At 36.6% G+C, this 13868-nt stretch overlaps 2 protein-coding genes across 3 annotated transcripts; one reads left to right on the forward strand and one right to left on the reverse strand.

The window, feature by feature from the left end:
* Positions 1–1306: 1306 nt before the first annotated feature.
* Positions 1307–6742, forward strand: LOC101736821 (uncharacterized). Of its 2 annotated transcripts, none has more exons than XM_012695305.3 (5): positions 1307–1505; positions 2458–2482; positions 3487–3621; positions 4992–5006; positions 5503–5819. In XM_012695305.3, exons 1-5 carry the CDS (start codon positions 1461–1463, stop codon positions 5517–5519), a joined length of 237 nt encoding a protein of 78 aa, XP_012550759.1. In that variant the 5' UTR covers positions 1307–1460; the 3' UTR covers positions 5520–5819. The 2 variants fall into 2 exon arrangements, with proteins under 2 accessions (XP_012550759.1, XP_004932004.1); XM_004931947.4 differs by lacking the exon at positions 5503–5819 and adding an exon at positions 6410–6742 and having other exon boundaries at positions 1335–1505.
* Positions 6741–11376, reverse strand: Crt (calreticulin). Its single transcript, NM_001043610.1, is given in 7 exon segments — positions 6741–7207; positions 7539–7877; positions 8858–9067; positions 9472–9669; positions 10552–10787; positions 11053–11157; positions 11278–11376. Coding segments are annotated over 7 exon segments (1197 nt in total). The 5' UTR covers positions 11366–11376; the 3' UTR covers positions 6741–7186.
* Positions 11377–13868: the final 2492 nt, after the last annotated feature.

Genomic DNA, 13868 nt, shown 5'->3' on the forward strand with positions numbered 1-13868 from the left:
CGCTGTTCCAACTGCATACAAAATATGGTTAACTTTTACGCTATCGAGAACGTTATGAAACTCGCACTAAGCACACTTGGCTTCGCAGAATCTACCACCGGATCCGAAGCGCGATCCACTGAGAAAATCCGGCAAGAAACTCAGTGAGCTAGTTGTGCCTGTGGGTTAATTTACTCGCCTAACCCTTCGTCGCAAGGGACGGGTTCGACGAGAACGGTGACCGGTGCTTTAGGTACCTTTTTTTTTTTATCGCTGGGGAATCCATTTACGGATACCCGGTCGAGGGGGGTAAGAGACCGGGTTATGTCGGACTCCGGCGCCTCCAGAGAAGAACAGGGAGAAGAAGAAGGGTCCTCCTCTTCTCCCAATTCCTGCCGGGAGACTACGCCTTGAGAAAGGTGCGCGAGGCACTGCACGGCGTCAGCCACCAAGAGCTACCCCGCAAAACCGACTACCGACTAAACCCCATCGAGCCCCACCACTCCGACTCCACGAAACCCACGGTACCGCACAGTGCGCGCCGAAGGGTGTTTTAGGTACCTAAAAGCATCGTTAGAGGATTGGGAGGATTGGAAATAACGTGGTTAGCGTTACTAACCAACTACTGACGACTCCACCGGCGCGGCCAGAAGGCGAAATATTACTATACTTGATCTTTAATATATCAGTTATTATATTACTTAACACGTTGACTGCCATGTAGATCACCGATACCCTACGCGGCTTATTGAAGTAATTATGTCGATTTCTGTTACTAAGCGCTTGGATCGCTTAACTTTGCCTTCTTTTGTTTGTTAATATATGTTTTAGTCATCATAGGTCTTTCAGAAAAGGACTTATTCTCAGTATCTTCGGATTCGTTCTTCCTAGAATCTACTAAATGTTCCGGCGCCTTAGTAAGAAGATCGAAGAGAGAAATCGACATAATTACGGCAAGTGAGTTCAAGAAGCGTTGTCCGTCGCTTGCGACGAAGGGTTCGACGAGTAAATTAACCTTCAAATACAGCACACTGCGTTTCTCGAGGGATCTTCTCAGTGAGTGGGTGGCGTTTCCGATCCCGTGGTAGATTCTGCGAAGCACGGTTCTTGCTAGGGTTCGTGTTAGCAACATCGTCAGGTCTGAGCCCCATGTGCTCACCTACTAGTTAAGGTTACGCTGAAATAGCCTCTCAAGGCTCAAAAGGAGCGTTGTCATTTGCACGCGTATAATACAATATAAAAAAATAAAATGTATTCGCCTTTCTAGTATTAAAAAACACCAACCTTCACGGATGATAGTGTAATGAGTTAATTTTCACGCCGAGTAGAACCAATGTCAATTCGATAAATAGATGTATATCCTTTCATGTGACAGCATTAAAATGCGCGTATAACAGGGCGTTACAAATTTATTGTATTTAAACAAAGTATAAAACGTATGATGGCAAACGACACACATTACTTGTGTATACCATTTAAAGATGAAATATTGTGAGTTGTTTGTCGCGCTCGGTGTTGTGTTTCTGGTAAGATTAACATTATAATCGTAATTACTAGACGTAATTTTAGGTTCAATTAGTTTTAGTTTACTGATGGTAGGACGTCTCGTGAGTCCGCACGGGTAGGTACCAGCACTCTGTCTATTTCTGCCATGAAGCAGTAATGCGTCTCAGTTTGAAGGTTGGGGCAGCCGTTCTATTGTTAAAACTGAGACCTCACTCTCTCTTGAACTCTTATCTCAAGGTGGGATGCGATATTTACGTTGTAAATGTCAATGGACTCTGGTAATCACTCAGCACCAGGTAGGCCGTGAGGTCGTCAACGCATCAAAGTAGTAAAAAAAAAATTATCAAGTGTGAACAACACAATCTCAATTTGTGTTTATACTTTAAATAAAGTTCCATTTGCATCAAATAATATTTGTTTATTCTATTATGTAAAAAACAACCTTTATAATCCAAGCAGCTTTGTCTTGAAGTTAGAGCTACGGATTCCTTATAACGTGTATCAACTATTTAAAGATATGGACAAAGGTAGTCGGATTTATAGCAGTATATTAATTGAATTGTGTATTTTGTGGGTTTCCAGTGCGCTTATTCACTTGTGGCGATTATGTTCATTGAGTTGCCTCTTTTCTTACATCGGACTCCACTGTGACCCTGGGGGCAGGCACTTCATCCAGATCACAGTCTCAAGTTCTACAGCCAAGAAGTTATTCATAATCTAGATTTTCAGCACCCGTTCTGGTGTATTTCATATGTTACGAGTTTTATTTATAATTCAGTCAGCGATGGAATTTACTTTGTCTATTTTTTCCGATCCGTCTGTCAGTAGCAGACTCAGACGTTAAACTTGACGACTTAGACTTAACGGAGACTTTATGAACTCAATATATTTTCTTTGGAGAGACAACAAATTCTTAAAAGTTACAGATGGATATTGACTTAAAGTTTATTCTTATTATTATTTAAATTTCAGGTGCTGATTCAAGACTACAACACAGGTATTGCATAGGTACACATAGTATTGCATAGTTGTATAGGTACTTACTCATTCTAGATTAGCTTGACCCAGCTATACCCAGTACCCAGTACCCAGACCTAGAAAAGTCAAATAGTCAAATTATCGATAGATCCCTTAATTTTCATGACTTATCGGTTATTATTATTATTATTATCTTGTTCCCCTACCTATTAGCTGGTTGCCCTTAGGGGATATTCCAGTTAGGACGTTAATCAGCGCCTGAAGAGTCTAAAAGCACTGACAGTGGATCCGTGGAATCCGACAAGACACGTTTCGGGCGACGGCTGCGGGAATATGTTCGGTTATACTAAATGTGGTGGAATGGTTATAACATTAAATAAATAATAGTTTAAAAAACTAACAAAATACGCTTTTATAGAAAATCCAACTAAAAATAGAAAATAAATTTTAATTAATTTGAATTAAAAATAGTGTAAGAAAAAATGATTTTATTGAAAAAAAGCGTGGGGTGCTTTTCAGGATATATTATCAAAATAACCCTTCTACTATTTTTAATTCAAATTTATTAAAATATATTTTCTATTTTTTAATTGGATTTACTATAAAAGTATTTTGTTAGTTTTTTTAAACTATTATTTATTTTTAATTTTTTAGTTGAATTTCAATTTCTTCAATTTTTTTTTAATTATTATTTGTCATCAGTCCTTAATAAGTATACCAAATTTCAAGTAAAGTAGTTTCAACGATTTGAAGGGGGTCAAAATCATGTTCAAATATTCCGTTACATAATAACATACCTACATACGTCTGAAGTAATAAAAGCGTATTAAAAAATATTAATAATGAATTAACAACAACAACACCATTTAAATTTATCCGAAACAGCCTTGAAGATTACTTCGTTTTACAGATATGCAATATTTATTATATGATTTTTAATTAAGTACATATTATTAAACGTAATCTTGCTCTCATAAGAACCCAGGCGCTATCCGCCGATATTGCTTACTGCTTTGATTTCAGTAACTGCGGCGCCTGAGCCCTGCTTCAGTTTCCACCACTTTCCACGCCGTCAAACCACTGAAGCTCCGAAAACAGAAGAACCGACTACACAAGCTGAACCGATAAAAGAGAAGAAAGTGAAGAAATTGGAAAAACGTTAGTTCGCTCTAAGATGTAGCGTGTCTTTTAACAAGCCATCTGTGTGGCTCCCTTCCTTTGCCGCTAGGGGCGCTGTTCCAACTCCATACAAATTTGAGTTAACTTTTACGCTATCGAAAACGTTAAAAAACACGCACTAAGCATACTGATATTATATTTGAGGATACGTCGCATTGTGGGTGACAGTGTTTTGAGTGATGCTTATGTCCAGTAGTAACCTTTTAGAGACTGGTAAAGATGACCATGAAATGAAATGATGCTACGTGATTACTCCTAAATTAATTCCTTAATCAATGATTCCTGAATCAATCGCACAAAACACTATGCGTAATAAGATTATATAGAGTACAAATAACCGTCCAAAGAACAAGGTGTTTGTTACAACTTTGGAATTAAGTTGGATATGTACAATTAAACCTATAGTTACATCTATGACCCATAGTGAGGAAGACGCGCGGTGTTTTCATATCGACCGATGTGACTATGCCAAGCCTCATATCCTGTAGGGACCAATACGTATTTGATGTTCAAAAATGACTTTCACGATAAGGGATAAACGTTTATAAAATGGAATCGTTTTCAATTACTGGTAATACGGGCGCACAGTGGGTGGTTACCACCATGCATTCTATTTCTGTTGCGAGACAGTGTTCCATTATGCAAAACAGCTTGAATATCGACCTCGTTTCTCAATGGCGGTAGTAGTGATTCGCTTTGTGATGACTGTGAGCTAACGACTTAACAGAAATTGGGCAGGGTTCATCAGTTCAGCAGAAGAAATAAAATAAAGTATAAATGTATATTGCCGACAGCCTGTGTAGTCATAATAAATAATAGATAGCTGGGAACAAATCACACAATCCACGCTCGTTATCCAAATTAGGATTCCCTGTGCTATGAGTACCAGAAACTAAGGGTACTTATATACGTATAAATATATACATATCGACTCTTGACAGGCAAACGTGACTAAGCGACAATGCGTGAACTTTACAGTAGACTAATTTAAAGTTGAAATACCTGAAAAAAATTCTATTTTAAGGAATCTAGCTGTAGGATTGAAATGATTTTAATAGACCTAGAAATATATATTTTTTGCGCATCGAATATGGTTATTGTCTATCATTTATGTACAAAGCAGTTATTGTCGCTTAGTCACGTTTGCCTTTCAAGCGTCGATATATTATAGTTAATAAACACCCAGACAGACAGCAAACGAACCTGCTCATCACACGGATGTTTGCCCGAAGTGGGAATCCCATGGCGCAACCGTCAGGGCACTATCAGGACCGTCAGCCTTTAAGTTAAACTATATGTAATATGATAAACTAATATTATTTTTCTTACCGAGTTTTTTTTTCTTACAGTTGTACAAAATTGGTGTAAGTATTGGAGTTAATGTTATATTAATAATCATATTAATTTACCGTTTATTCATATTAATAAGAATTTATTAAACACATAAGAAAAAGAAAGAGATGCAGGACGTAGTTCTTCCAAAAAATCCACTGAAAAGTTTCAGTAAATAACCACTATTTTACTGAGACTTTATTCCATACCATTTCATCTCATTTCATTTAATTTCATCCTAATTCATCAGGAGTCTCAAATTAATCAACTTCATTTAATTTCGCCTCATATCACTGGCAACAATGGCGTCGCAGGAAATCAATTGCTATACATAAAAAAGAAGACAACTTCATAAACACTGTAGTGACTCTTGCATTTTAAGAAGTTATCCACATTCAAGATAAATATTGCTTGCTTTACCAAATTATGTAATACGTTTTTATTTAATTTATTAATTCCTATTTAGCGTTAATTCAATTCGTATTATTTGGCTTTTTCTAATTACTAATAATTTAATATTGCTTGCAGCTTCGTTACTCTTTTAATTGAAGGTCTGAAGGTTTGGGTACAAAAAGAAAACAAAATTCCAGGACTCCAGAATGTAAACTGTTAGGACTAATTTTTCAATCATCGGACATTACATTAATAAATCATAAAAAACTATTCCTTTATTCATACAAATGTAATTTCTAATTGTTACATATAATATTTTTTTGTGAATTGTAAAATCAACCCTTGAATATCATTTGTAGTGTCATTTTTAGGCGTCACCAAATTGTAATATACTATATTTAATTGCCATTGTTATAAATAAATTATTAAAGCATTCATTTAAACTCAAATAACTTTCAGCCGAATTGTTTATATTTGCTTCCAACGAACGGGGTGCAAGGTGCATTCATTACTGCACGCAATGAATAGAATTTGTTAGTGTGCAGTTAACGCTTTCGATTGCGCGCTCATACATACAGTGAACCAGCCCACTGAGTTTCTCGCCGGATCTTCTCAGTGGGTCGCGTTTCCGATTTGGTGGTAGATTCTGCGAAGCACTGTTCATGCTAGGGCTAGTGTTAGCAACACTCCTGATTTAAGCCCCGTGAGCTCACCTACTCTCCCGGTTGCGCTGACATAGCCTCTCAAGGCTATCCAGCTTAGGTAGGAAAAAAAGACCACCACCGACTAATTTCTGTCGCGAAGCAGTCAGTTGAAACGTGGGACACAATTGGTACTATGACCTCATGTTTAAAAGAGGGGGCGGCACTCACGTGATATCATTTCATCTAAGCAATAAGAAAATACTATGCTTCTCTTTCTATTTCTTTACATTCATATTCTAGGTGGAAGCGAACCATTCCTAAAACCTTAAAACAATTTTTCAATCACTTCTATAGGTTTTAAAATTTAACTTGAAAATTAGTTTTCAATTATTTACCAGTGACGGCCCCTTGGAGCTCATCCGGCTGGGAAATGCAAGAAGCTCCAGAGCAGTCGAGGAATATGTTCGATACTTTCATTTCCAGTTACATCAATTTTATAGCTTACCTGTTTAATATGTTTTGATAATTTATCACGATCGTTATTTCATCGATCAATCTTTATTCGTAGCTTATAAATTTTTACTGAAATACGTATTTTTGTTACCAAATAAAAAAATGCTCTCAGTATTGCAAACCACGTACCTCCCAGCTAGTCCATTTTTTGTGCAGTTTTATAAAATCTATTTTTAAGTACACTTTAATTACTCAATAAAAGATAAAAACCCAGTTAATTTTAATTCATTTTATTGACTCATTTCACAACTTAAAATGAGAAACAGATTTACTGTACAATAACAATCACAATCATACAAAACATTAGGGCTACTACATCGAATGTTATTGTACAGTAAAACTTTACATTCACGTCCCAGCACACGGTGCCAGACCGATAACAAAACATTAAATAATTACATACATCAATTCTGAGCGTAATCCCCATCTACACGGACATCAGTACGAAACAACGGACACATATTTACTTACACACAACATGTCCCTACGAATCGGTAAAATTCGAGCCAAACACACGCACAGTGCTAAAAACAAATGACAATAGTATTGGAATTGTAGAAGATTGCGCAACGAGAGGTTTTAAAAAAAGAATTCTCCACGCACGCACACTACGTACCCCGAGGTACTTAATGTCTTGGCACTCACTAATTAATCACAACAGCCTACAGCTCATCGTGTTCCTCCTGAAAGAAAAAAAACAATAAGAAAAGTGATTCAGAATGTTTTAAATTTGTTGATTCTTTTATATTCTTAAAATCAATATTTGAATATGCAATTTCGAAAAGAGCATATTTTATGTCGTATATTTTGTCAAATACGTTTTTTCATATACATTTATAATTCCAGTAATTTCCAATTGCTAATTAACGCTAAAATATACCTCAAAAGTTAATATTTTAAATTTTACACTGCTTTAGAAAATAATAATTTTTTTTCAATTCCTGAACATTTTACATTTTCAGAGATGTGCCCCCCTTTTCTAAATTGCATATTTATTTATATTAGAGTACTGACCACAGGCGCTGCGTCTCCAGTCTCATCGTCGAGGTCCTCATCATCTTCCTCATCGTCAGGCTTTTCCGCCTTCTCCTTCTCCCTCTCGGCCTCGTCTTGTTCGCTCTTCATTTTCTTTTCTCCCTCCTGCCTTTTCTTGATGACCTCTCCCCTCTCTTTGGCGGCGGCCGGGTCGTCAGTAATAAGGAAGTCGTCAAAGATGGTACCGGACTTGACTTGCCACAAATCGAGACCGACAGCGCAGATTTCGTCGCGCTTGTACAGGTTTGAATCAGGAGTGTACTCTGGGTTGTCGATTTCGGGATGGACCCATGGGCCTTTGTAAGCTGGGTTATCAATCTGAAAATAATTAAATTCCAGTATTTATAGAAAAATTAGCTATCTAGAGTAGAGACACTTATTTATTAAATTTAAATTGCTAGGTTTTTTTAAAAGTGGTATTCAATTTTGTATCTTTTTGTTGTATTTTGATTGTACTCGACACTAATATGAAAGTTTCTGGAATATTCCAGGATTAATTAGTAAGTACCGTAGTACCGTACGTGTATTTAAATAGTGAATGACGCTTGGCTTTCCGTAAAAATCATAAAAAAATTTCTGACAATTAATTATGAACACCATGCAAAAGAAAATGGTCAAATCGGCAGAGCTATTCTAAGTGTGATGACGATTTTCATATTTAGATATTAAGATTAACCAAAACCACCCAGAGATCTCAGGTGCATTTAACTTTGAGATCTCTTTAACACATTGGCGTATTTGTACACAAGTAATTCTCACGTAACTGTATCTGTACATGTCAACAAACACTAGTTCAAAGACCTGTTCAATTTCCAATTAGCAGTACTATGGCGACGTGAGTTTTATACATACATATCGACGCTTGAAAGGCAAACGTGACTAAGCGACAATGCCTGAACTTTACAGTAGACTAATTTAAAGTTGAAATACGTGAAAAAATATATATTTTAACGAATCTAGCTGTAGGATTGAATTTTAATAGACCTAGAAATATATAAATTTTTTTGCGTATCGAATACGGTTATTGCCTATCATTTATGTATCAAGCAGTTATTGTCGCTTAGTCACGTTTGTCTTTCAAGCGTCGATATATAGTTTGACTATCACCTGCATCTATCAGAAAATAATGCAGGGCACCATTTTGATAATGACGAAAAATAGAATTATCACTTAGCACTTTATCTATTTATAATATTTAATCTTAAATAATTACACAATAATTTTAGTCTATTCAGCGCCTAAAATAGTTACCCTATTATAATATTCCACATACAGAATCGATCAGTGCATAAAATTACCTGTTTTGGTGCCCAAACGCCCTTGTAGTCTGGGTTGTCAATCATAGGTGGCTCCCATTCTCCGTCCATCTCATCATCCCAGTCTTCAGGTTTGGTGGCATCTGGGTCTGGAATGTGTTCAGGTTTGTCCCAATCCTCAGGCTTCTTGTCTTCGGGGTCTGGAATAGTGGGCTTGTCATCCCAGTCTTCTGGTTTCTTGGCTTCAGGGTCCTGTAGAAATGTTTCAAAATTTAGCATAAAATTGTTGCAGTGTTTGAAATTTATTTTTAAATTACTGTTAATCCACTCACAGCTTTGGCGGTTTTAAATGATTATTAAGACACCATACTGTATCACAGGCACAAGCAGAGAACAAGTTGAATATTTCAGATTTAATTTATATGTGTAAAAATTCATCTTTTCTAAATATTTAAAGCTAAAGGCATTAAAGTTTTGGCATATGCATATTAAAACTTTAGCTTTTTGAGCCAAAATATTTTTATGTAGGAGTTAAAAAAACGTAGTCAACTTTAATTACAAGTGAGTCAGATAATTCAATTTTTATCAGTAAATTATCATGAGCCAGTAAATTTTAAGGGCACACAAAAAAAAAATCCTGCTACATGATAACTCACCTTGATTTTCTTGGGCGGAAGGAAGTCCCAATCGGCCTCTAGGTCGCCAGATTCAACTTTCTCATTGTCAATGAGGACTTCATAGGTGTTGTCGGGTTTCACAATCAGAGTGTACAAATGTGTGTAGACATCATCTTTGCAGCGGATATCTTTTTTGATGAGGTGGTTCTTACCCTTGTAACTGAAGATTACGTGTACCTGTAACAGAATGAAATTATTATTTTTTGTTATGGGATCAATATCTTTATTATAATGAAAGTTACTAGAGTAGAAGTAGACAGAGGCTATTGTACTCCCTAAATCGAAATTATCGCTTTAGCAGTGATACATGAATTGATAAGAGAGATGAGGAATGTTTGTACATATACATTGTTTGCTTGTAACAACAACCTATAAAATCAGTAATTACTTAATTTGAGCAACTATTATAAATCCTGTGCATATTTTATTTAAATAATTTACTTAATAAAAATTTCCAGCATACAACTTTTTTTTTTAATAATAAAAATTTTCAGCATACAACTTTGTTTTAAAAAGTGTTAATAATGATAACACATGAACAAAAACATTTTAAATACGCTAATTTATTTCATTGCTTAAAAAGCTTAAAATTACATCCTTAATAACCCTTATCAATTTAGATTTAAAAAAAAACTTTTCAAGTATGTATGTATGTACTTATTACATTAGTACATGCTAATGTTATTTACTATAACTGCCACGATCAAAGAATATAAACACAATTATGGTTAAATTATCAAAATTAATACATATTTAATTTGACTTCAAATCAACAAATGAAAGCCTTTCTCACCAGGAACTCAATTCCATTCATTAGGAGTTATGAAATTTTATCTACCCAAATAATTTGTTTATAATATTTATATTATTTTTAATGTACTACACAAATACTACAAAATACTTATATTACAGTATATTTTGTCAAAATCTAATCCCTCATTCGATTACATTTTATCAGTCTCTGTAGTCTAATGAAACTCTGTAGTCTATTTACTAAACACATTCTAACCAGCAATAACGTATAGAAAGAAGAAGTTGTAATTAATGTTTATTTCTCACCTTCTTGGTTCCTGGACCACAGATGTCAGGGCCGAACATAATCTCATATGGAGTCTCTCCGTGCATGTCCTTCTGCTCCAGTTTGCAGTCAAAGACCTTGAGGTATCCGCCTCCACAGTCAATGTCTTGTTCATGTTTGACAGTGAACTGGACGACCAAGGGTTTACCCTCATTACTGAACGGTTTGAACTTACGGGAGAGAGCATAGAACCTCGCATCTTCAGAGGTTTTCAAACCTGAAACAATCTCGCTATTAGGAGGAGTATTGTAAGAATTTTATTTTCACATCGCTACCTTTCAGTCATAGTTCATTGAACTCAACATGTTGCAATACATTTATAGCAACCATGACGTGTTAAGTGCGGTTTGGTGAATTTAAGCAAGAGTTCAATTTTTTGTAAATGAAACTGGTTCGTCGTCCAACTTAGGGTTACATTCATGATGTACTGTCACATAGACCCCTGCACTAAGGACAACTAAGAAGGTACTTTTAGAACTTACCTTTGTCATCCTCTGGGTCGCTGAAGAACTTTCCAGCAGTCAATTTAAACTTTCCAAATTCTTTTCCTGGGTGCTCACTGTACACCCAATTGCTTTCCCACGAATCTAGAAGTAAACGATTCTTATTAGCACAATAAACCGGCATCCGATGGCTGCTAAATCAATACACGCGGCGCACCGGCACTTCAATTAAAGCAGTGTTTTTGATGTATGTAGTTTACTTACCATCAGGAAACTTCTCCTCAAAGAATACATCACAATTTATCGAAGATAATGCCAGCAAGCTGACAACGACCAGTACAACAGCTTTCATTTTCGATTCACAGTACCACCTTCTTCAACAAAAGACAGGCCACGAATAATTTCAATATTTGGCGAATGCACTATTATTACTTCGACCGGCTTGCGACCTGCTTGAATTCACTGTCTCTGTTTCATTCCAGCAATTTACTTAAGAGTAAAAAAGAAAGACTATCCCACGTAATGCTATTACGTGTACTGAACTAGAAACAGGTATAAATTTTGGGACGTTTGAGTATACGAGTGTAAGCGTGACAAAACATTAAAACAATTTAATGTAAACGTAATTACGACGACAGACAGATGGAACGTTCCTATAGGCTCAACATTGACCAATAAATAATGAACACACTTCATGAAAGTGCTGCTGGTGATAGCGGGAAAATTTAAAATTAAATTCCAAAGCAAAGCTATGAACCTATACGACAATATAAATTTAATAATCTACAAATATAGCTCAATTTTTTATAACCACTATTAATGAGAATCAAACAAATAGTTCAAATATATTTTTACACCTGTTTTCAAACATTTAAATGATAACTTATTTTGCCAGAATATTCTGCTGGAGTGTCAATCTCTTGTTCATAAGCAAACCACCAATCAGAATTGCACATGACATTAGAAAGAGATACTAATATTATCTATGTTTTAGACAAAACGGGATGTAAGATATCTAAATACGTGTCGATGCTTTCGAATGTCGATACTCGATATCTAAATTATTCTAAATATTCTAAATAATGTCCCTTTGAATATAATCAAAGTAATGTCCACATTAAGACACAAAACTGCAAATCGTGTACTGAATAGTAGTTGAGCTTATAGGTAATCCATTAAAAATACTAATTATCTTTCAGAATAAAGACACCGAATGGAGGCGAAATTGAAATCCTTTAACTGGGTATGTTCTTATTTGGGTAGATGATTAGACTAGTTCAAGCACGAGTCAAAGCCCACGTTTATTAAGCGGCAACTAGCGTCGCCAGAGTAACTAAACTAATTATAGAACGACTATCCCGCCCTTCAAACCAATACTCACACTGCTTCGCGGTAGAAATAGGCAGTATTTGTAATACAAATACTGCCTATTTCTACCCGTGCAAACTTACCAAAGGATTGCGACGTTGATGTGGCAGTGGGCAGGGCACATTGCTCGGAAAACGGATGGCCGTTGGTGCCGGAAAGTTCTTGAGTGGCGACCTCCCACAAGATGGACCGACAACTCTTGAGGTTCGCGGGGATCCGCTGAATGCAAGCAGCGCAGGACCGGTCTTTGTGGCGAAGCTTGGGGGAGGCCTATATCTAACAGTGGACCGATAGAAGAAGTTGCACTTCTATCGGTCCACAGACGTCCAACCACGCTCACAAAACGTCCTACCACCGGAAATTACGCAAATTACTATTTTTCAGGTTTGATTTTTATAACACGACTAGTCGTACCCGCTCGCTTCGCTAGGTATTTAAAATTAACATTATTATTTCTCATCCCCACAAACATTCTCATCATTAACGCCCCCGCAACTGGTGTAGGGAGTCCAACACTCATATAAATATTATTTAGCCTATCCATTAAGTACATGTATTTTCTACATGGATGCCAAGTTTCAAGTCAATCGAAATCATGGTTCAGTAACATTTTTTACAGTGAAAATTTGTTAAGTACGTAATTGAAAAAATTGGTACCCACCGCGCCGGCGGGATTCGAACCCCGGTGCATCGCTAGATACGAATGCACCGGACGTCTTATCTTTTAGGCCACGACGACTTAACTTCAGTAACGAAATTAATAAAGTTTCGTAATTTCTTGTGGTGGGATTATCTTATCACCAAGCTCACACAGTTAGACACCTTCGTCTAGCCTACATCTGCCGCAAACCAGTCCTGGGTTTCGGTTTTAATGAGCTACAGAATACAATAGCGACTTCAACTTAACATCTTAAGGTGGGTGACGATATTCATGTTCTGTTGTTATGGGCTCCAGCAATTACTTTCCGTTTGATAATGAAGTCTTTCACTATTCGAGCGTCATCTATAAAAATTATAAAGGTATCTAGAACTATCAGTATCCCTGCCCATATTTCTCAGTAGTTGTTCCAGGTTCGAAACCAGAAATCTATTTTTTTTTTCCTATCTATCCTGAGAGCTTTGAGAGGCTATTTCAGCTTCATCCTAACGTGTAGACGAGCTCACGAGGCTCAAACCGGAGTGTTGCTTACACTGGCCCTAGCAAGAGCAGTGTTTTGCAAAATCTACCACCGGATCGGAAACGCGACCCACTGAGAAGATCCGGCGAGAAACTCAGTGGGCTGTGTCTATAGGTTAATTCGCTCGTCGCGCCCTTCGTCGCCAGCGACGGGTTCGACGAGGACGGTGACCGGTGCTTGTGGTACCTAAGAGCACCGTTAATGGATCGAGAGGTTCCGTAATGGCGTGGGAATCTATCATGTATATGAGTCGTCTATTATCAAAGGCGGCAATCTGTACATTTGGACAAAAAAAATTTATTGATATGT

The sequence above is a fragment of the Bombyx mori genome, chromosome 22 (genome assembly GCF_030269925.1).
Source record: "Bombyx mori chromosome 22, ASM3026992v2".
NCBI classification, from domain to species: Eukaryota; Metazoa; Arthropoda; class Insecta; order Lepidoptera; family Bombycidae; genus Bombyx; species Bombyx mori.